The 22,640-nt window shown below is 34.6% G+C and overlaps 1 protein-coding gene across 1 annotated transcript; it reads left to right on the top strand.

Moving 5' to 3' along the window:
- The first annotated feature begins 4,694 nt into the window (after positions 1-4,694).
- LOC115420204 (N-acylethanolamine-hydrolyzing acid amidase) lies at positions 4,695-22,640 on the top strand. Its single transcript, XM_030135465.1, has 11 exons — positions 4,695-5,158; positions 7,703-7,867; positions 11,637-11,760; positions 11,842-11,932; positions 14,103-14,188; positions 15,121-15,293; positions 15,643-15,705; positions 15,798-15,864; positions 19,161-19,189; positions 22,219-22,288; positions 22,376-22,640. The coding sequence occupies exons 1-11, from the start codon at positions 4,983-4,985 to the stop codon at positions 22,394-22,396; spliced, it is 1,065 nt and encodes a 354-aa protein (XP_029991325.1). The 5' UTR covers positions 4,695-4,982; the 3' UTR covers positions 22,397-22,640.

Here is a 22,640-nt window from a genome sequence, read left to right as displayed (position 1 = left end):
CCAGATACCTACAGCTCTGACTGTACAAACACCTCCCATAGAAACGTTTTCACTGAGCAGCTGTTGTCCAAACCTGCACAAAGTGGTTGAACTGCATTCTGTTCAGCTTTTATCTCCAGGATGAGTCACACGAAGACACAAAAACATTTCCTTGTAAGTGTCCTTTTCTGAACTTTCATTTTCGTGCTACTTTGTTTAGTTTATTTTCAGTCATATATGCATTTCAAAACAACAGAAGAAGAGAGAAATAAAACAATTTGACAGAAAAAGGCTCAGACAGAGGCAAAGTTTATTAATGCCTCCTACTTTACAGCTTAAGCCACACAATACATGGTGTCAAGTAGAAAGAAAAAAAAAAACAAAAACATATATGGGTGCGTCTGTGAAACTGGGTTCATCTGGTATCTGGCACTTTACCACCTTTTTTAGACCCAATAATAAAAGAGGAATTTAGACCTATTTCCCCCCAGGATGTAACTTTTCAGTGAGATATAAGAACTTATTTTTAGACAATAGATCTTGAAAATCTTATTTCAAGAAATCTTACCAAGATAATTTTCACTTGGTCCATTGGCAGATTTTTTTTGCTTAATTCAAACAAAATTATCTTCTTTTTTTTTTCTTTTTTTTTTTTTTTTATTTTGGTTTTCGAATTTTCATTTTACAGATGAAGAAAGAGAACAATGGAACAAACAAATGTGACAAATACTGCCCCCCTCCCTCCCTCGAAAAAAAAAAAAAAAAAAAAAAGCTCCTACTCTTATTTTTTTTTCAAAAGTACACATGGTATGCCACAATAAGTCCAGTTAAATTACAATTGCACCTACATAGTCTAAGTAAGGTTGCCAAATTCTGACAAAAGTTTTATATGACTTTCTTAGGCGATATTTTATTTTTTCTAAAAGGACACAACTGTTCATCTCTGTGTACCATTTGGTTAAAGGAATGGGAGAATCAGACTTCCATGTAACAGCAATAATTTTTCTAGCCACTGCCAAGGCTATTTCGAGGAATTTTGTTTGATATTTGTTTAGTGGTTCATTAATCTTCATAAAATTTCCAATTAGACAAATTTCAGGATCCAGGGTTAGACAAAATATCACACAAGCCCAGCCAAAAATCTCTGACTTTTACACATGACCAAGTACAATGTAAAAATTCAAACAAAATTATCTTCTATTAATTTTTTTAAACCTGTTTTTAGAGGGGCATTTTTTCCAGTGTGGCTGTGTTCTGTAGTAAATGCCATTGAGTTCTATACTGTAGTTCTGACTGTATAATAATACATGCCCATTTGTTTTTCATGCAGATCCAAATACTGCTGGAATAGACAGTTGTGTCTTCATAATTATTAGAATTTAGTTCAGATTAACTCCCTTTACCACAAAAAACACTAGTTATAAATGGCACGTGCACTGTAAGCCCAGAATTTGTATTTACTAAAATGCTTTAATTGCAATGCACTTAAATGATTCAAGTTTTATGATGTCACTGTAAAATGTTAAGTATATTCTACTAATTTACAGACATACCTGAAAGTACGAAAAAGTTTCAGTTGAATGGAATTAAATCACTAAGTTTTAGTCATGACCACACCTTTTTTATCTTCGCATTGCATTGTGGGTATTGGGCATGTTGTTGAAAATGTGTTATTTTTATGTGCAGGGGTTCAGCGGGGTTGTGGTGTTAGTGTTAATTTGGATTTAATGTGTGTATGTCAGTGTTTATTGGGCTTTTTGTGTTTGTTTTTGTATTTTTGTAGAGCTGCACCATGAGTCAGAGCCACAGGAAGAACAATGGTTTTCCTGTTCATGTTACAGTCTTTGTATTCAATGTCAATTAAAATGTTAAGTCAAATTAAATATGTTGTATATACTTGCAAATGACATTAAACCAAAATGTAACCATGATATAACATTTAAAATTGTGTTACTACGAAACTACAATGGACAGGATAAAATTTATGAATTTGATTTGCTTAAAGAAAGTTGTTCAATCAATGATAAATTAATCTGGCTGCAATTGAGAAAATTTGTCAGTGTAGTCTAAAATGCTGAGTTGAATGGTTGGATAGTGGGACTGATTTTACAACAGATTTAAAGTACAAATATCTTGTCTTTCAGTGTTTTCTACTTAATAGTTTAAGTTCAATACTTTTAGCTTTAAAGTTGAACCTATTTAAACCAATTGATTAGTCGATCATTACTCAAATCATTTAAGTGCAATCAATTGCCTCAAATTTTTTGAGTAAACTCTACTTATCCGGGCTTACAGTGTGCACAATCAACCCCCCCCTCCTCCAATACAAGAGACAGGAGAGCCATGGGGCGCAAAAGTTAGCGTCCAAGCACTACAACAGGAACAAGTGGTGCCAGGCACAACAAACCCCACCCCTCGCACATATTTCACCCATTATGAGTACATGGGGGAAAAAAGATTTTAAAAATTCTTTAAAAATTGTAACTTTGACCTACTTTTGACCAAAATGTAATGACATCTATTCTGGGTCACTGGCAATCTATAAGCCAAATTTGGTATGAATTCAACCAATAGTTTTGCTGCTAGGGTGTTAACAAACAAACAAACAAACAAACAAACCGAACAAAAACAAACAAACAAAAAAAAAAAAAAAACAATACCCCTTGCCTTCCCCTCGGGGGTGGGGTAATTAACCCTTTCATGCATTAATTATGAGAACCTTAGTTGAGATTTTTTTTCTGGAGTGTTTTTATTCCTCTTCAGGCATGAAAAAAAAACCAATGTGATCAAATTTTATTTATGAACATATTTTTCATGGAGTTACAAAAATGTCCACTCAGCTGGACACCATGTGTTTAATTTTTGAAACAAAAAAACAAACAAACAAACAAACAAAAAAAATGTGTATTTAAAACCAATCATTAGAAAGTGGAAAACTATGAAATTAAAAAAAAAAAATCATGCAGCTAATCTGATATTTTCTAACATTTTAACATACTCTAATACTACTTATCACTCACTTCATGGAGAAAATATGCAAAAAAAAAAAAAATAAATAAATAAATAAATTTTTTTTGATTGAGAAAACTTTTAAATTACAGTCTAATAACAATTAGCAATTTATTTACACTAAAACATGTTAGTGCAGATCAGTTTTATCAAGAACAGCAAAGTTACAGTAATGGTATGAATTGCGGGGTATGTGATGGTGCTGTGTTGGATGATATGAAGCTTAAACAGTAAAACCCATGAATATACAAGAGAACAGCAGTAGAAGACGTGTCCACTGTAGTGACCAGTATGCATGAAAGGGTTAATGTCACATCCCAAAAAGTACCAAGATAATCAGATAGCAAATAGGTTGGCCCTTGATGCAGCTGCTATAACAAGGAAATAAAGTTAGAACACAAATTTAATGGGGATATAATTCAAGAAAAATAGCATAAAGAAATGCATTCTTTTTTAAATTGCAAAATCTTTTGAGGCATTTTTATTCTTTAAAGACAATAAAGTTAAAATTCCACTGCCTGTACTATTCAGTTATGATGCATTTATTACTTTCTCTCTATTAAAATGACTGGACTTTATTCAATCATATTTATATAAAATAAAAAATAAAAACTATAACTCTTGTTTCTGCCTATGAAAAGCACTCTGGTTATGGGAAAATCCCTCTTACAAAACAGTGTAATAACTTCCTTTGACAAAAACGGCAACAATTATACTTCCTGTTTAAGAACTTCAAAATAAAAGTTCAAACTAAGTTATGTGTAAATGCGCTGACTTCATTGTATTTTTATGTATTCTCTATCTGTTGAATTTCTAGTTTTACACACACACACACACACACACACACACACACAACAAAAGTATTTCTTCACTTCATTCATTTGATTTTTAGTTTGTCATTCAGTCATAATAAGTCATATGTTTTAGTTTTACATTCATAATACATTTGCACAGCATTTTGTTCCTTTTTTTGTATTTATGCAGCTTATTTTAGCTTTTTGTAGCTTATTTTTGTGGCCATTTCACTTAATATCACATTTAAGGTTTCTTTTCTTTTCTTTTCTTTTCTTTCCTTTTTGTTTCATGAAGTAGTGAAGTGAATTTTAAGGTTCTCACAGTAATCCTGTCCCATGTGGTTCTAGATGAATGTGAACTTATTCAACCAAAATAAAATAAGACCAAACCTATGTGGCATAAAAATTAGACAAAAACAGGATAAAAAAGCAGCTGAAAACAAGAAAAAAAATAACACAAAAATAAAGACAAAAATTAGGTAACATGACAAAAAAGGAGATGAAAACAAGAACAATGACAAAACTGAAAATGGAATGAAAATGAAACAGAAATGACACTAAAAAACAAGATATTTGGCAAAAATATGTGAAAAACAGCAAAAAAAAAAAAAAAAAAAAAAAAATGACAATAGGACTGAAATAAGGAGACAAAACAAGACTACAAACTCCATCATGATTGTGGCCTAATGTGGTTCTATCAGGTCCAGATGGAGCTGGTTCTGGTTCTATGCTGTTCATCTAAGACCTGATATAAATAAAGACAAACAAACAAACCATCAAATACATTCAACTTTTAAAAAACACACAAACAAATAAACAAACTGTCTGATTTGGAACCGGTTCATCCAGATCCAGGTCTACTTTCAGTTCCTCTAATGACAGGATGTTTTATTGTGAAAATACAGCGGAAGTGTCTCTGTTTGGGTGAGTTTTAGACCCGGGACGGGGACCAGGAGGACCAGGAGGACCAGAGACCAGGTCCACGGACCAGGTGGACCAGAGACAAGGACCACACACTAGGGCTGGAGACCAGGTCCAGACAAGGAACACCAGAGACCAGGAGGACCAGAGACCAGGACCAGCCCAGGAGGACCAGAATCCCGGATCCGCCTTCATCTCTGTTCCGGATCAGTGGACTTGACCGGGGTACCAGAGTCCCGGATCCGTCTCAGGTTCCGGTCCGGTCCGGCTCGTGCAGTCATGTGTCTCCGGACCGGGCTCGTGCTGGTACCGGTGCTGTTTGGGCTCGCGCTGGGGGACGTGGCTCCGCCCACGATCAACGTGAGCCTGGACCAGGACCCGGAGGTCCGATGGAAGCCCCTCATGGACATCTACGACCCGGACTACCTGAGGGAGGCGTCCGCTGAGGTCATAGAGTGAGTCCTGGACCTGGGACCGGCTCCGGTACCCGTTTATCACATAGAATAGAATAGAATAGAATAGAATAGAACTGACAGTAGAACTAATAGTTAATAGTTTATTATTATCATTAAAAACAAACTGATGGAAAAACTTAATGAAAGTCAGGAGATGTGTTTATATTTATTTATTTATTTATTATTATTATTATTATTATTATTATTATTATTATTATTATTTATTTATTTATGTATTTTTTTATTTTTATTTATTTATTTAGCTACTCTTCCTGGGGTCCTCCCATTCCAAACACACATACAGTATCCATTTACAAGCATAAAAACAATGTGATTCACCCTTATATTACCTTCTTAAGTACACTCGACAGTCAAACAAAACAACATTAACAATAATAATAATACTGCAAGATAAAATAAAAACATACAAAAAAACAAACAAAAACTAATATACTCAGCTGTGACTAAATAATGTATAGTTTATTATAGTTTATTTCATAAAATGTCATAAAACAGCGATAAAGCATTCACCAAAACCCAGAGATGATCAGTTTAATGTCAAATAGGAAAGAAATCAGAAAATATTCACATCTACGGTAACTGAAAACATTAAACAGACTAGATATTGATTACAAAAAACATTTGTTATTTATCATGTATTTAGAAAATATAATACATAGAAAGTTTCAGAATAGAAATGTGATTGTAATAGTAATGTACTAAAGCAGTTCTTCTTATTATTACTATTATCATTATTCCCATTTAAGTTGAATTATTTGCTGATCTTATTGTTCTTGCTTGTACTTATTTGTTAAAATACCTTGTTTTATATTTTCTCTACATATGTATTTTTTTATGAATTACGTTGTATTCTTTGTGTTTCACCGTTGCACTATTACTCAAGAAAAATTTGCTGCCGAGACACTAAAATACATCATAATATCTTATTACGTCAGTGGACTAGAATGGGGGAGTTTAACTACAGTTTATTTTCGTGTTTTAATGTGCTATTAACCCACAGAGACCCAAACAGCCACTGGTGACACAAACCATCTACAGATATAAACTATTTAATACCTGTTGATCCCTTAATCCTATCAATATATGTACATAATTGGTGTGAAATGCAGTTTATCATCTTTTCATGGTCATCAGATATGACCCATTTGGACATTCAGAGGCTCCGTAGTTACCATGGAAACACCCTCATCTTCTACAACATTGATTCACCAGTAAAACCCATGGAGTTGGATCAATGAAAGTGGATGGACATACTTGTTTTTACATTTAGTTAGCAGTATCTTTGCAGAAACAGTAACTTTTTCTTCATTTTTCTCTGTTTTGATATAATTAACTTTGAAATTATTTTGAGTTTTCATGAGAATCTAGATGATCAAGTGAATTAAATGTAGGAAAAGACATGATTTACAACAAAAAATGCAAAATACAGAGGATAATATTATTTTTAAAAATTGGTGATAAATTAGTTAAGAAAGGTAGAAATAGAAAAAAAAATCATTTGGGAACTGACACAAAAGTAGCACTGGGTCTTTATGGGTTAAGCTAAAAAGAATGAAAATGACAAACACAGATAAAAATAAAACATATAGTGCAGGTGAGACCATAAGAGTTTGATAAAATCATCTTACCCTTATAAATACAGTACTGTGCAGACGTTTTATTCGGCCTTTAGATTTGTTGTTTTTGCAGCAATGAAATGAACATGCAGATTTATTTCTCAGTGTCTTTTCTTCAGATTCGGCAAATACAGGAAATATATGCACAGCCTTAAAACACACACAAAAAACAGAACTAAATGTTCTAAAGGTTAAAGTCAGTATTTAGATTGACCCCTAACCCCATAATAAGAAGCAGAAAAAAACGTTAGAAACATCTGGCTTATGTTGAACGAAACCTGGAATAAAAAATCAGGAAGTGAACAAAAGGATTAAAGATGTGTTAAGTGTAAAAGGAAGATCACTCTAAATACAACCGTTATGGTTTAGAGAAGCTGGTTTTTTTGCTGAAACGTTTGTTTTACTTCTGTAAAGTATGTACCACAGTTTCCCTATAATGATGAAAGTTATCCTATATAAACTACTATAAATAGAAAATGACTGTATGTGATTATAGAAGTAGAAGTACATCAGTGCAGTACTATGTTAGTAAATACTAACAAATTACAGTTCATAACTTATTCCAGAGTAATTTGTGAAAATCAATGCTTTTCATCGTCATCCTACTTTTGCAGAACAATAACACGAATAGTATAAAGATTATATATGTAAACAAACATATTTACATTTACTTTCACACACACATTTATCTACATGTATAAATGATTGTGAATGTGTCCATTTTTTTCTCTGTTTTACACTATTTTGCTATTTCACTATGTGGCCCTTGAGCTAAAATGACACTCCTGATATAGGATAAGTTACGTTTCTGTGTTTTTTTCAGCCGTGCCTTTGCGTTGAATAATCACAATGAACAATGGCGTGTTTTTCACTGTTGTTGTTGTTGTTGTTGTTGTTGTTTTGTCAGCTCTACCATCCCCAAATGGATGCATCATGCAGTGATTCCCATTGTGACGGCCTTGGAGAAGTTTGTTCCTCAGCCGTATGCGGGGGAGATCCGCGGCATCGCCTCGCTCCTCAAAGGAAACTTGGCCGACGCTGTCATGCTCAATTTCGCATATGAAGTGTCAGCGTACGTATCCATTTACAACCATGTACAGGGTGGGGAAGCAAAATTTACAATATTTTGAGGCAGGGATTGAAAGACAGTGTATGACCAATTAGTTTATTGAAAGTCATGAGAATTTATTTGCCACAAGAAAATTGACATAATAGAAAATGTTTTTATTCTATGTGTCCTCCTTCTTTCTCAATAACTGCCTTCACACGCTTCCTGAAACTTGCGCAAGTGTTCCTCAAATATCCGGGTGACAACTTCTCCCATTCTTCTTTAATAGTATCTTCCAGACTTTCTCGTAATAGTTTTGTATAGTTTAATAGTATCTTTAAGAAAGTCGACATTGCTGTGTGATGTTCTATTGGGAGCATGTTCTAAAACGCCCCAAATAGCAGAATCCAGAGGGTTTAGATCTGGGCTAGAAGGCGGCCATAAACATGATTCCCAAAAATTGCTAAAGTTGGATTTGCAGAAATCTTGTATTTTTCTAGCTGTGTGGGCTGGAGCACCATCCTGTGTCCATACATAATTTCCATCTGGGTAGTTTGCTTTAAGCCATGGCAATACCTGGTATCTCAGAGTCTTGTAGTAAGTATTAACATTGATTTTTTCATCAGCTTTGTAGAATTTTATAGGCATTTTCTTTCCATTGGAAGCCACAACACCAAAAGCCATAACTTGAGCAGGATGTTTTGTTCTGAATGTCCCCTTAACCTCAGCTTTCGATTTTGCGATAAATCTGTCATTTCTGCGGTTCAGAACAGCATCGACAGTGAAGATCTTTTCATCTGAAAAGATCATTACAATGGAGGACTTTTTCTTGATCTATGTAATAATTTTCTTGCACCTTTCCAATCTCTTTTCCTTCACAGCTGTTGTCAACCAGTGTTTTGGTGTTCTTGTGTAAGATTTTAACTTCAAATCATATTTTACTGCATTTCTAACGGTCTTGTTGTCTACCTCAAGTTCAGTTGCCATTTTTCTCATGGATTTGGTTGGATCCTTTAGGATTTTGGATTTGAGAGCTTTAATAAAAGCTTTGGTACGTTTTTTGTTGCTTCCTCCACTTCCAGAGTTTCTCGTAATAGTTTTGCTCATAGTCATTCTCTTCTTTCCATTATAAACAGTCTTTATGGACACTCCAACTATTTTTGAAATCTCCTTTGGTGTGACGAGTGCATTCAGCAAATCACACACTCTTTGACGTTTGCTTTCCTGATTACTCATATGGGCAAAAGTTTCTGAAAAGGTATGGATAATAGTGTTAGGTATGATTATGACATCAATATATGTTTGGTTTCAAAACAATTGACGTAGTGCCTGCTGAGAAAAAACAACTAAATGTTCATTGTAAATTTTGCTTCCCCACCCTGTATATAAGTGTGTGTGTGTTTGTATATTTAGAGCTTTATATATATATATATATATATATATATATATATATATATATATATATATATATATATATATACATATTTATTTATTTTTTTTATATATATATGTATATGTATATGTATGTATGTGGAGGAATGTAATTGAGGAGTTTAACTACACTTCATTTTAGTGTTTTAATGTGCTGTTAAGCTAAAAAGAAGGAAAATGACAAACAGAAAATACAACATATAGTGCAGGTGACACCATCATAAGCCTAAGAGTTTAATAAACTCATCTTACCCTAATAAATACAGTACTGTGCAAAAGTTTCAGGCAGCCTTTAGATTTGTTGTTTTTGCAGCGTTGAAATGAACATGCATATTTATTTCTTAGTCTCTTTTCTTCAGATACAACAAGAAAATACAGGAAATATGTGCATAGTCACAAAAAATGGAACTAAATGGGTTTGAAAGGTTCAAGGCAGTATTTATCAGTAACAGCATAAGTATCAGTATCTAACGTTTTTTTTCTGCTTCTTGTCATGGGGTCAGAGGTCACACTAAATACTGCCTTTAACCTTTTGAACCCATTTAGTTCTGTGTTTTGTGTATCTTTTAAGGTTGTGCACATATATACTGTATTATATATGTGTATATATATATATATACATATATATATATATATATATATATATATATGTTTGGTTTCAAAACAATTGACGTAGTGCCTGCTGAGAAAAAACAACTGAATGTTCATTGTAAATTTTGCTTCCCCACCCTGTAAATACTGAACCAGGAAACAGTGAAGAACTCATTTTATGTACGAAAACTAGGGCTGAATGATTAATTGATTTTAAATCGAATTATTTAATTAGGATGAACCTTTTATAGGGCACTTATAGAAATACTTGGAAATAAAAAGAAATTCAACCAGTGTGCTATTGGATGACCTAATTAGACTTTATTACTTTTGTGAATTTTTTAATATCATTTTTTATTATGTTGAAGATCAAGGTTAATGAAGTTACCATATTTGGTTCCTTACCCGTAATTGGTAAAAAAATGAAAAAATAAAAATCCAATAAGTAACTAGAAAAGCACTCAGAGAGCACAGACCTCTGCCAAGGTAGATCAGTCCCCCCCCCGATCACCACCAAAATGTAATAATTTGTTCCTTGTGCCAGTATCAACATTTCCTGAAAATTTCATCCAAATACTTTAATAGTTTTTTGAGTTATCTTGCTAACAGACAGACAAACAAATAAAAAAATCCACTCCCTGGTTCCATCCCCCTGATCACCACCAAAATTTAACCATTTATTCCTTGTGCCAGTATCAACATTTCCTGAAAATTTCACCCAAATCCGACCATAACTTTTTGAGTTACCTTGCTAACAAACAGACAAACCCTGATGTAAACATGACCTCCTTGACAGAGGTAAGTACAACACCCAAGAAAAACACATGTAGATGAAAAGAATGTGTATTTTAGAACATTACACCAACATAAGTGCTGATCCAGACCCCTGTCCACATCCACATGATCCCTTTGAACATCATTCCTTACATTAGTACCATTACTTCATGGTACCTAACAAAGCAGTTCATGCACAGGTGGACCTTCCAGACCCTGGAGACCACACTGGACCTGAGATTGGTGACTCACTGGAACTGTTGCTGTCACTGTCTTGTAATGTGTGCAGAAATGACCAAAAATAGTCACTTGCCTGATAAAGGGTAAAAAAAGGGTAATCGTCAAATTGGATTTTATCTCTCTCATGTCTCCGGCAATCGTAGGCTCCTCCTCCAAACTGTGAGAGCGGTCCCCACAGTCTTTGGTCTCCACACATTAGTACAAAAATGCCATTTGCAAAGGAGAGTGAGAAGTTCTGGTTATTTAGAGTCAAAAAAATCCTCATTAGCATGCTAGATTTCAAAAGATATATCCAAGGCACACTGTAGGATTTGTGTAAAAATAAAATGCCTTTATTAATTCATGGCAGTCTTTAAAATACAGCCCTTTTTTGACTCTAAATAACCAGACACACCACAAGTTTCCAAAGAGCACCTGTGGATAATCACCAAGAAGAAGACCCAGCAGCACTTCCACTTTGTTGGATGAGAGTGAGAAGTTCGTGGCTAAAAATAGGAAGAGAAAGTTGGTTGTATGAAATTGGTACGGCAGCAGCACAACCAACTTATTTCAGCACCTTAAACTTCATCACACACCAGAGTGGGAGCAGTGTGTCGCATTGCGGGCTATACACAAAAACAACATGCTAGCTAAAACGCCACTACCAGTCGAATCAAAATGGAAATCGAAAATCGAGTTTTTAGAGAAAGAGGATTAGAGGATTTTATTTTTGGCCAAAATCTTGCAGCCCTGATGAAAACTCTTTTTCCGATCCCAGATTCTGCACCAGCATCGTGGCTCAGGACACAAAGGGACACGTGTACCACGGCAGGAACCTGGATTATCCACATCCTGTCCTCAGGAATCTGACCATCAACATCAATTTCCTCAAGAATGGAAAGGTATCGTAAGTGTGACATGTTCTTGAAAACAAACACATGTAAAGGACGACGTGATGCAGTCGTGTTTGTGTTTGTTGTCAGGTGGCGTATCAAGGAACGTCTTTTGCCGGATACGTTGGGCTGTGGACGGGACAGAGTCCACATAAGTTCACTGTGTCTGGAGACCAGCGAGGTAACACTGAGGTTTAGTAGAGTTAACGAAAACTAAGGCAAAAACTGACGTGATTATGGTGTCTTCAAGTTTTCTTCTTCAAATTAAAACTCATTGACGCTTTTTTTGTCGATTTTTACATGCTGTGTTAACTGATAGTTTACATTATAGCTCTGTTAGCTTAGCTCTGTTAGCTTAGCTCTGTTTTTAGACAGAAACAGCCACAGTAAAACCACCTCTGTAATCACCTCTGTTTTCAGTACGGTTTGTGTTGTCAATAGCTGAACTAAAGATGTATTTGGAATCAAACAAACAAGGTCAGAACTGCCACAGTTTAATCTGAATTGTGGATTAAAAACCAGCAATTTAGCAAAGATAATCAAACATCCCATAATAACTTTATACTTCCATAAGCCTCAGAATCAAACTCACGCAAGTAGAATAAACACTGGCATTTCAGCATCAAACTCCATTCTTTACATTTACAGCTGAGTCCAGTGGAGAAAACAATGGCTTCTATTTTTATCATTTCTTTTCTTTGACTCTTACAGTTGTTTCTTGCTGTTTTTTTTATCCTCCACTTAGACTCACTACTCCCACTAGTGGTCACATAAATCTCCAGCCCTATTGCTGGAAATAAAGTTACTTTACATCTCTACAATATAATACACTGGCATCTTTGGCAGAACTTCACAGCCCTTAATTCTAAACACTAATAATGATAACACTGGGTTACAAAAAAATGTTTTTTGCAAGTTGTCTAGGTTTTTTCAATTGAATTAGGAGCATTTTGCTCCGCTAACTCCGAAAATGACATCTGTTTTTCTCAATCAGGTCAGGTATTTTTGCTAATTTGATTTTGAAAAATTTGATCTTCTCACAAAATTGATTACATTTTTGTGACTTTATCAGTTGATTTTTTTGTATAGTTCTCACCCAAAATAGGTTTTAAGAGAAAAAAAATCATTTTCTAACAGGATTCCTGTTAGGTACAATGGTGTATTCACCGCAGATGTAGCAGAATACGTCAGGCTTATTTTTGCAAGATCTTCTAGTCGAAGCCATTTCATTCACCTGTAATATTAAAAAAAACATTAATCATAAATTGGCAAAAGTTAAATCTTCAGAACTCGTTTATTGCAAGAAATATGTAAGAATTTTGTATCATATGATGTGAAAATGCCCATAAATGTAAGCAAAAATGTTAAAAAGCCAATATGTAGCATAGTTCAGAAAGTTGACCTGATTGAGCAAAATTAATGTGATTTTTGGATTCAGCACACCAAAATTATCCTGAATCAGCTCAAAAAACTTAAACAATAAATTTGTTGTTGACCAGTGTTATTGGTCATTATGTAATATGTAAAAGTAGAAATACTACATATAGACTCTTTAATGTATAGAAAGTAAAACAATGAACCCTGACTGTGATTTAGATTTTCGTTCATTTCTTCTTTTATTTATTTATTTTTTATATAGTGTATATATTTTTTTCCTGTCAAACAACGTTAATGGTGTTTTATATGTATACTGCGTAAATGAAGCCGTAGTCGCTACATGAACATCTTGAATAAATACGATTTTAGTGAAGAAGCGATATATGGTGGCATTTTGCTTTATAATGTCTTATAGATAAACTAGCGCTTTGAGCCATGGGGAACCACAGCTCATATTAATACTGATTAATAATGACTGAAGTTAGTAAATGTGTCGTTCCTGTTTTTAACTTAAGGTTAAGGCTTAGGCTGTTGTATTCCAAAATGACTAATATCTCCCAAAATATTGGACCGATCAACTTGCCAAGATATTTAATGTGGACATGGGACTATTCCTCAACTGTAGGCACCAAACTGGCCTGTTAAAAAACGTCTCAATTTCTCAGAACTGTGCAGACACACACCCAGACATTCCAGTATTATGATACAGATTAAAACAAATGACGGTCACATTTTACGTACAACTCAAACCGCGACAAACATAGCTTTGCACAATAAGTGAATATTTAGTATTTAATGGTCTTTATTATTGTTCTTCTTTCAATAACTCCAGGTTTTTCTCATCAAACTGTATCTGGAAACTAAAAACTAAATTAAAACTCGCAGTAAAAGATTAGAGAGATGAGAGCAAATGACGGTTTCCATGGTAACGAGCATATCTCCTGTGTGATCGTCGATCTGTTTGTGTTGATCAGGTACTGAACACTGGTGGAACTGGTGGAAGAATGTGGTGTCTGCATTCCTGTTTCGGCGTTCTCCGGTCAGCTGGTTGGTGAGAGAGGTGAGGCAAACAGGAAGTGGCACCAACAGAGCATTATGTTTAAGCAGGGGTGTCAAACTTACGGCCCGCGGCCCAAAACTGGCCCACCATGAGGTCCAATTTGGCCTGTGGGATGAATTTATGAAATACAAGAATTATACTGAAGATATTAACAGTCAATCATTTTAGTCCTGAGGCCACTAGTGGGTCAGACCAGTAAAATACTATTATAATAACCTATGAATAATGATAACGCCCGATTTTTCTGTCTCATTTTAGTGAATATGAATAAGCTGATAAAATATGGACAACCTGAAATATCTTTGGAGAAGTGAATGTAATTTTACCAATGTTCTGTCAGTTATTAAATGTTTTGTGTATTTGTAGATCCAGTGGGATCTGTAAGTTTTAATACACATGTGTAAATGATAAACTGAGGCAGAATATTGTTAAAACTACACTAATTTTTATTTTGTTTTATTTATTTATTTTTTTAAACTCTTTTTTTATTGAAATTAGAACAACGAAAATATAAAAAAGTCATATACAGTGTCCAATATACGTGATGTCAGAACAAGAACACGACACCTGCACTCACATGTACACACACACACACACACACACACACACACACATTAAAAAAATCAAAAATAAATTAAAAAAAGGGCGGGGGACGTCAATTTTTTTATTTTGTTTATTCATGGTTGTTCATGTTATTCACGTTTTTTAAAGGATAGTTTGTCTTTTCATCAGTCAGGTACATTTTCACAATGCAATTTTACTTTTTTCACTCTAAAACATTAACGTTTAGAGCTGACATTATTTATTATTTATTTATTTATTTATATTTTACTGGTCCGGTCTATTTGAGATCACATGGGGCTTTTTGTGACTTTGACACTCCTGTGTTATGAGGAAGTAAAAGGTTGACAAACAGAGCGTGAACTGTGCAGACGCTGGAGGACGCCGAGGACTTCACGGACGCCGTCATGCGTCTCTCCAAAACCCCCATCATCGCTGGCGTGTATTACATAGTGGGCGGGGTCAGAGCCGGGGAGGGCGTGGTCATCACCAGAGACCGGGCGGGCCCCGTGGATATCTGGCCCCTGGAGCCCCTGAACGGAGGGTAGGTCAGGAATCAGAGCCTCATGTCTATTTGTTTTTTGTTTATTTGTTTGTTTGTTTTGTCATCATTATTTGTATTTTTAATGGGTTTTTTTTATTTATTTTTTTTTTAGCGAAGGAGTGATGTATTAATGTTGGCTGTTTTATGTCTTGTGTCTGTCCCCTGCCTCGGGACTGCAGATAAAAAGTAGTTATTTTTACTAATTGTGACATATTTACGTAGGTGTATTTTTTTTATACAGCAATGTTCAAAAATGTGCATGGTCCTTATTAAATAAAGCAATAAAATAAAAATAAAATAAATGTTACACACCTGAGTCCACACACTCACCTGCTGTGTCCTCCTGTAGATGGTTCAGAGTCGAGACCAACTTTGACCACTGGCGTCCGACCCCCTCAAGAGATCATCGGCGGTAAGTCACATGATCAGCCGATGCACAGGAATCAACTTCCACAGTGTGATTCTTCCTGTTTTCACACTGTTCCTGTTTTGTGATTTTTTTAGGGAAGTTGCCAATAAAGCGTTAAACACCACCGGGCAAAATAACATCAACATGCACACGCTTTATAAGGTAAGTGGAGAAAAAACAAAGACTCTTAAAGACCCACAACCATTTTTGTGTTTTAAATTTTTTTTTTTTGTCTTTCCAAAGCAATTTATCAGAATCAGAATCAGCAAACTTTTAATCCCAGAAGGAAATTATCAGGTGTTACAGTCGCTCTATTCAAGTATAATAAAAAAAAGTAGCAGGAAAGAAATTATCAATACAACAGAGACAAATAAATAAATACATATACAGTACTGTGCAAAAGTTTTATTCAGCCTTTAGATCTGTTATTTTTGCAGTGTTGAAATGAACATGCTTATTTATTTCTCAGTCTCTTTTCTTCAGATACAACAAGCAAATACAGTGCATATGTGCACAGCCTTAAAAGATACACAAAACACAGAACTAAATGGGTTCAAAAGGTTAAAGGCAGTATTTAGTGTGACCTCTGACCCCATGACAAGAAGCAGAAAAAAAACGTTAGATACTGATACTTATGCTGTTACTGATAAATACTGACTTGAACCTTTCGAACCCATTTAGTTCCATTTTTTGTGTGACTATGCACATATTTCTTGTATTTTCTTGTTGTATCTGAAGAAAAGAGACAAAGAAATAAATATGCATGTTCATTTCAACGCTGCAAAAACAACAAATCTAAAGGCCACCTGAAACTTTTGCACAGTACTGTATTTATTAGGGTAAGATGAGTTTATTAAACTCTTAGGCTTATGATGGTCTCACCTGCACTATATGTTGTATTTTCATCTGTGTGTCATTTTCCTTCATTTTAGCTTAACAGCACATTAAAGCACTAAAATGAACTGTAGTTAAACTCCTCAATTACATTCCTCCACATACATACATTTATATATATATATATATATAAAGCTCTAAATATACAAACACACACACACTTATATACAGGGTGGGGAAGCAAAATTTACAATGAACATTTAGTTGTTTTTTCTCAGCAGGCACTACGTCAATTGTTTTGAAACCAAACATATATTGATGTCATAATCATACCTAACACTATTATCCATACCTTTTCAGAAACTTTTGCCCATATGAGTAATCAGGAAAGCAAATGTCAAAGAGTGTGTGATTTGCTGAATGCACTCGTCACTCCAAAGGAGATTTCAAAAATAGTTGGAGTGTCCATAAAGACTGTTTATAATGGAAAGAAGAGAATGACTATGAGCAAAACTATTACGAGAAAGTCTGGAAGTGGAGGAAGCAACAAAAAAACGTACCAAAGCTTTTATTAAAGCTCTCAAATCCAAAATCCTAAAGGATCCAACCAAATCCATGAGAAAAATGGCAACTGAACTTGAGGTAGACAACAAGACCGTTAGAAATGCAGTAAAATATGATTTGAAGTTAAAATCTTACACAAGAACACCAAAACACTGGTTGACAACAGCTATGAAGGAAAAGAGATTGGAAAGGTGCAAGAAAATTATTACATGGTTCAAGGAAAAGTCCTCCATTGTAACGATCTTTTCAGATGAAAAGATCTTCACTGTCGATGCTGTTCTGAACCGCAGAAATGACAGATTTATCGCAAAATCAAAAGCTGAGGTTAAGGGGACACTCAGAACAAAACATCCAGCTCAAGTTATGGCTTTTGGTGTTGTGGCTTCTGATGGAAAGAAAATGCCTATAAAATTCTACAAAGCTGATGAAAAAAATCAATGTTAATACTTACTACAAGACTCTGAGATACCAGGTATTGCCATGGCTTAAAGCAAACTACCCAGATGGAAATTATGTATGGACACAGGATGGTGCTCCAGCCCACACAGCTAGAAAAATACAAGATTTCTGCAAATCCAACTTTAGCAATTTTTGGGAATCATGTTTATGGTCACCTTCTAGCCCAGATCTAAACCCTCTGGATTCTGCTATTTGGGGCGTTTTAGAACATGCTCCCAATAGAACATCACACAGCAATGTCGACTTTCTTAAAGATACTATTAAAGAAGAATGGGAGAAGTTGTCACCTGAATATTTGAGGAACACTTAGCGCAAGTTTCAGGAAGCGTGTGAAGGCAGTTATTGAGAAAGAAGGAGGACACATAGAATAAAAACATTTTCTATTACGTAAATTTTCTTGTGGCAAATAAATTCTCATGACTTTCAATAAACTAATTGGTCATACACTGTCTTTCAATCCCTGCCTCAAAATATTGTAAATTTTGCTTCCCCACCCTGTACATATATTAAAACACTCTATTAACACAAAATTAGAGCAGCAATTTATACAATATGCACTAGACAATATATTATCAATATGATAATTAAAGAAATATACATCATACGTGTGCAAAAATATAGTTGTGTAATTATAATTATGTGGTTATAGAGTGGAGTTAAACAGTCTGATGAATTATATTGCATTATATTATTGTTTATTATAATATCATCCTCTTTATTTTGCATTTTTCAGTGTAAATCATCTATTTTCCTATATTTAATTCACCAGCCCTGTAGATGTTCATTAAAGCTCAGAGTTAATTCAAAGGTTATTATATCAAATCAGAAAAAAATTAGGAAAATTGACTTCGTCAACAAAATATAATATAAAACACATATGTCCATCCACTGTCATTGATCCAACTCCATGGGTTTCACTGGTGAATCAATGTTGCAGAAGATCACGGTGTTTCCACGGTAACTACGGAGCCTCTGAATGTCCAAAAGAGTCATATCTGATGACCATGAAAAGATGAATAACTATTTTACACCAAGTATTTACATGCATTGACAGTATTAGTGGATCAACAGGTATTAAACAGTTTAGATCAGTAGATACTTTAGGTCACTGGTGGATATTTGGGTCTTTATGGGTTAAATGTTGATTTAAAAGGGACTGAAACCAAACCATGTGATGAATCAAAACTGAATTACGGAGTTTTACATATTTTTTGTGCACATTCATCTGTATCGTTGTGATGTTGTGTAGTTTTATTCATAGAGTTGTGTGTAAATGACATCTACCGACTTTTCAAAAATAAGTTTATTGGTGTGATTTCTATAAAAATGGGTCCTAACAGTATTAATAATAGCATATTGTGTCTCCATAATCAAACAAGACTAAAAACAACCATTTCAACAGCAGATGTAAAGCAAGAACTGTTTCCAATTCAATTCATTTCAGTATTTTATTGTCATTGTTACTGTCAAAACACAAGGAGATAGTAGTTGAAGCATCTTTCAGGCAGATATAGCAAGACAAATACACAAAAGCAAATTTAAAGTACAACTCCAAAGTGTTCCATGCACTTCCTGGACATTAAATCTGTGTCTTCCCGCAGGTTTTGTCGCTCTCTCCAGTGTGTAACGGGTAAGTTATCTGTTTATTATTGTATCAAGGACTCACATGACTGTATCTGTTGCTGATGGGGCGGTTGTCTGTACACTATGGCTTTCAGTTCTCCTCCCTACACCTCTGCAGCAACGTCAATAGGCCTTTGTTCGACGGCGTACTCGTGCACATAGCAGACAGCATATGGAACTGGTAGTCACTTAGATTATATGACAGACTCTACTGGATCCAACGCAGGCTGGTGGCGTCGCCTGGTGTTGGGGTTTGAGGATGTAGCCTGGGACATGTTTTATATGAGCGTCAGTAATAGGTAACTTTGAAGAAGATGGTGTTAATAGAACAGAATAGAACATCCACAGATGGTGTCAGTTTTATGTTTTCAGTGAACAGAGTGTTGCATTTTATCTTCAGTGGGCTATTTATCAGGTTAGATTAGATTAGATTAGATTAGATTAGATTAGATTAGATTACATCCAATAGCAGCACAGCACTGAATGCACACATATAAGAAATATTACAAGAAAATAACTATAAAAATTACTGTAAAAACAGTAACAGTAAAAAATAACAGTCAAATGCACATTAGAAAGCACTAGTAGAACAAAGTAGTAATAATAAAGTAATTATGTCGTAATATTATAATATGCACAATATGTACATATATGTATATGTATGTACAGGGGTTGGACAAACTAATGGAAACACCTTCACCTCAAGATGATAATGCCCCAATCCATACAGCTAGAATTGTTAAAGAATGGCATGAGGAACATTCTAATGAAGTTGAGCATCTCGTATGGCCGGCACAGTCCCCAGACCTCAACATTATTGAGCATTTATGGTCAGTTTTAGAGATTCAAGTAAGACGTCGATTTCCACCGCCATCGTCTCTAAAAGAGTTGGAGGGTATTCTAACTGAAGAATGGCTTCAAATTCCTTTGGAAACAATTCACAAGTTGTATGAATCAATACCTCGGAGAATTGAGGCTGTAATTGCCGCAAAAGGCGGACCTACACCATATTAAATTATATTTTGTTGATTTTTTAAGGTGTTTCCATTATTTTGTCCAACCCCTGTAGTTCAATGTGATAGCAGTGATAGTACTTGTAACGATATATAAGTAGTAAGTAATACAAGTATGTAAGTAATAGTAATTATAACAATAATACAAATATTTATAAGCAGAAGTAAGAAAACCTGTACTACCAACAACAAATAAAACAAACATTGTACACTGGAATAAACAATAAACAAGATAAACCACATTGGTAAGGGGGTGTGTCTTGAGGTGGGGATGCAGGTAACCATGACAACAGTGTAGCAGCAAGAAACCACTGTACCAACAACTCACCTTAAGTTCAATAACTATACTGAAACAGATGAATTATGATGGAGTTAGACAGATAGCAGGCAGTAAAGGGGCAACAAAATTTCCAAAAACGCCAGAGTGAAATTTGGTTCTGTTATGTAAACAAGCAGACTGTGTTTATGATGGAGTCATCTTCGAAGTTGTTCACCAAGTGGGAAGTGATTCAGCAGTGGAAAGACTCAGGGATTAGTGATAATTAGACTATCACTGGGGTTTTACAAATTTGAAAAAAAAAATTGTGATGAAAGTCATACACTGCTTTTAGTGTTTTTACTTATATGTTTTATACTTACTTATAGCTTATTATACTTACTTATAATATACTTATTATACTTACTTATAGCTTAACTTACGTATAGTAAAATGTATTGGGACACATTGAATTATAGTGCTTCATTTCTAATGAAATGGGCTACGAAATGATAATGACAAATGTCACAATATAATTTCATATTGTCCACTGTCATTGATCCGACTCCATGGGTTTTACTGGTGAATCGATGTTGTAGAAGATGACAGTGTTTCCATGGTAACTACAAAGCCTCTGAACATCCAAATGGGTCATATCTGATGACCATGACAAGATGACAAACTGCATTTTACACCAATTATTTACATGTATTAATAGGATTAATGGATCAACAGGTATTAACCCTTTCATGCACGAATTAGGAGAACCTTAATCAAAATTTTTTCCTGAGTGTTTTTATTCTTCTTCAGGCATGAAAAGAACAATGCGATTGAAAATTTTCTTCTGAAAAATACATTTTAAAAAATAAAATAAAAAATTTAAAAAATACATAAAAATAAATAATAAATAAATAAATTTTAAAAATTCTTATGGACCTATTTTTCATGAAGTTTCAAAAATGTCCACTCATCTGGACACCACACGTTTAATTTTTGACGCACAGAAACATATATTTACTGATAAATTGTGTGAAAACTATGGGGAGGGCTTTGTGATTCTGGGGGTTTATGCTCAGGAGAGATCTACATAATGTTACCAATTCATGTCGGAAAAGATATGTAGTGTCTTGAAACTTTAATAAAGATATGTGTGAAAAAAACCAAAACAACAAAAACAACAAAATCCATGAATATAGAAGAGAAAAGCTGTAGAATAGCTGTCCACTGTAGTGACCAGTATGCATGAAAGGGTTAAACAGCTTACATCAGTAGATGGTTCAGGTCACTGGTGGATATTTGGGTCTTTATGGGTTAAATGTTGGAAGAAAAATGTCAGGAAGAAAAACCAGCCACTAAACTTCAAAGAAATATTGATTTGACATTTGTTTTGATAATTTTTGACATGAATATTATTATTTTTTTATCATATATTAAATCAACAGGATGTGTCCTAATACTTTTGTCCATGCAGTGTAACTTGTATCTGTACCTCTGGAATATTCATGTGTACATAACAGTTTATGTCAAAATCTAATCCAAATCCTTCCTACCGTCACCGATTTTCACATTTTTAAGCATCATACAGCTTCCACATGCAGGAAAAATCAGTGAAAAAATACTTCTGATTAGAATTATGCGTCTAAATGGAACCTGATGAATGAAACAGCCAACACCGCTGGCCTCTACACACATGAATCTGCACTAATTGTACTGCCTTTACTGTATTTAATCTTGTTTATCATGATCTGCTACTTGTTTATATTCCAGAATTACTGTCTATACAACCATGATGAGCGCAGCGTCCCCTGACAACTACAAGACACTGGTCAGAGCAAAGGTAATTAACTGTCAGTGTGTTTCTCAGTTTGTTGAATTATTTCTGATATGTGACAGCTTTCATCCAGATGTTCTTTTTTTTTTTTAGGGTTGTCCCTGGATGGATTGAACAGAAACACCAAGCAGTGAGGCAGATTCTTTTCTGCTGAGTCGTCGTGTCTGAACTTCAGCTGCTTTACCTGCACATTCTTAATCCTTTTGCTTAATAAATGTGAATGTAAACGGGAGGACGAGGGGTTAAATTCAGGGTGATTCTGCTTTTCTAGCTCTTCTTACAAAGAAAAGTCTAATTATTTTTGTGACCTAATGTATCTAATTCATGCAATAAGCGGAATAAAATTTTGTTACTTGTT

This window comes from Sphaeramia orbicularis, chromosome 5 (genome assembly GCF_902148855.1).
Source record: "Sphaeramia orbicularis chromosome 5, fSphaOr1.1, whole genome shotgun sequence".
In the NCBI taxonomy this organism is placed as follows: Eukaryota; Metazoa; Chordata; class Actinopteri; order Kurtiformes; family Apogonidae; genus Sphaeramia; species Sphaeramia orbicularis.
The sequence above is the reverse complement of the archived record's forward strand: the minus strand, read 5'-3'. Positions and strand labels throughout refer to the sequence as shown.

Coding starts and splice junctions, on each gene's coding strand:
- LOC115420204 (XM_030135465.1), top strand. CDS start 4,983: ATGTGTCTCCGGACCGGGCTCGTGCTGGTACCGGTGCTGTTTGGGCTC. Junction 5,159..7,702: donor GCGTCCGCTGAGGTCATAGA/GTGAGTCCTGGA, acceptor TTGTTTTGTCAG/CTCTACCATCCCCAAATGGA. Junction 22,289..22,375: donor AGACACTGGTCAGAGCAAAG/GTAATTAACTGT, acceptor TTTTTTTTTTAG/GGTTGTCCCTGGATGGATTG.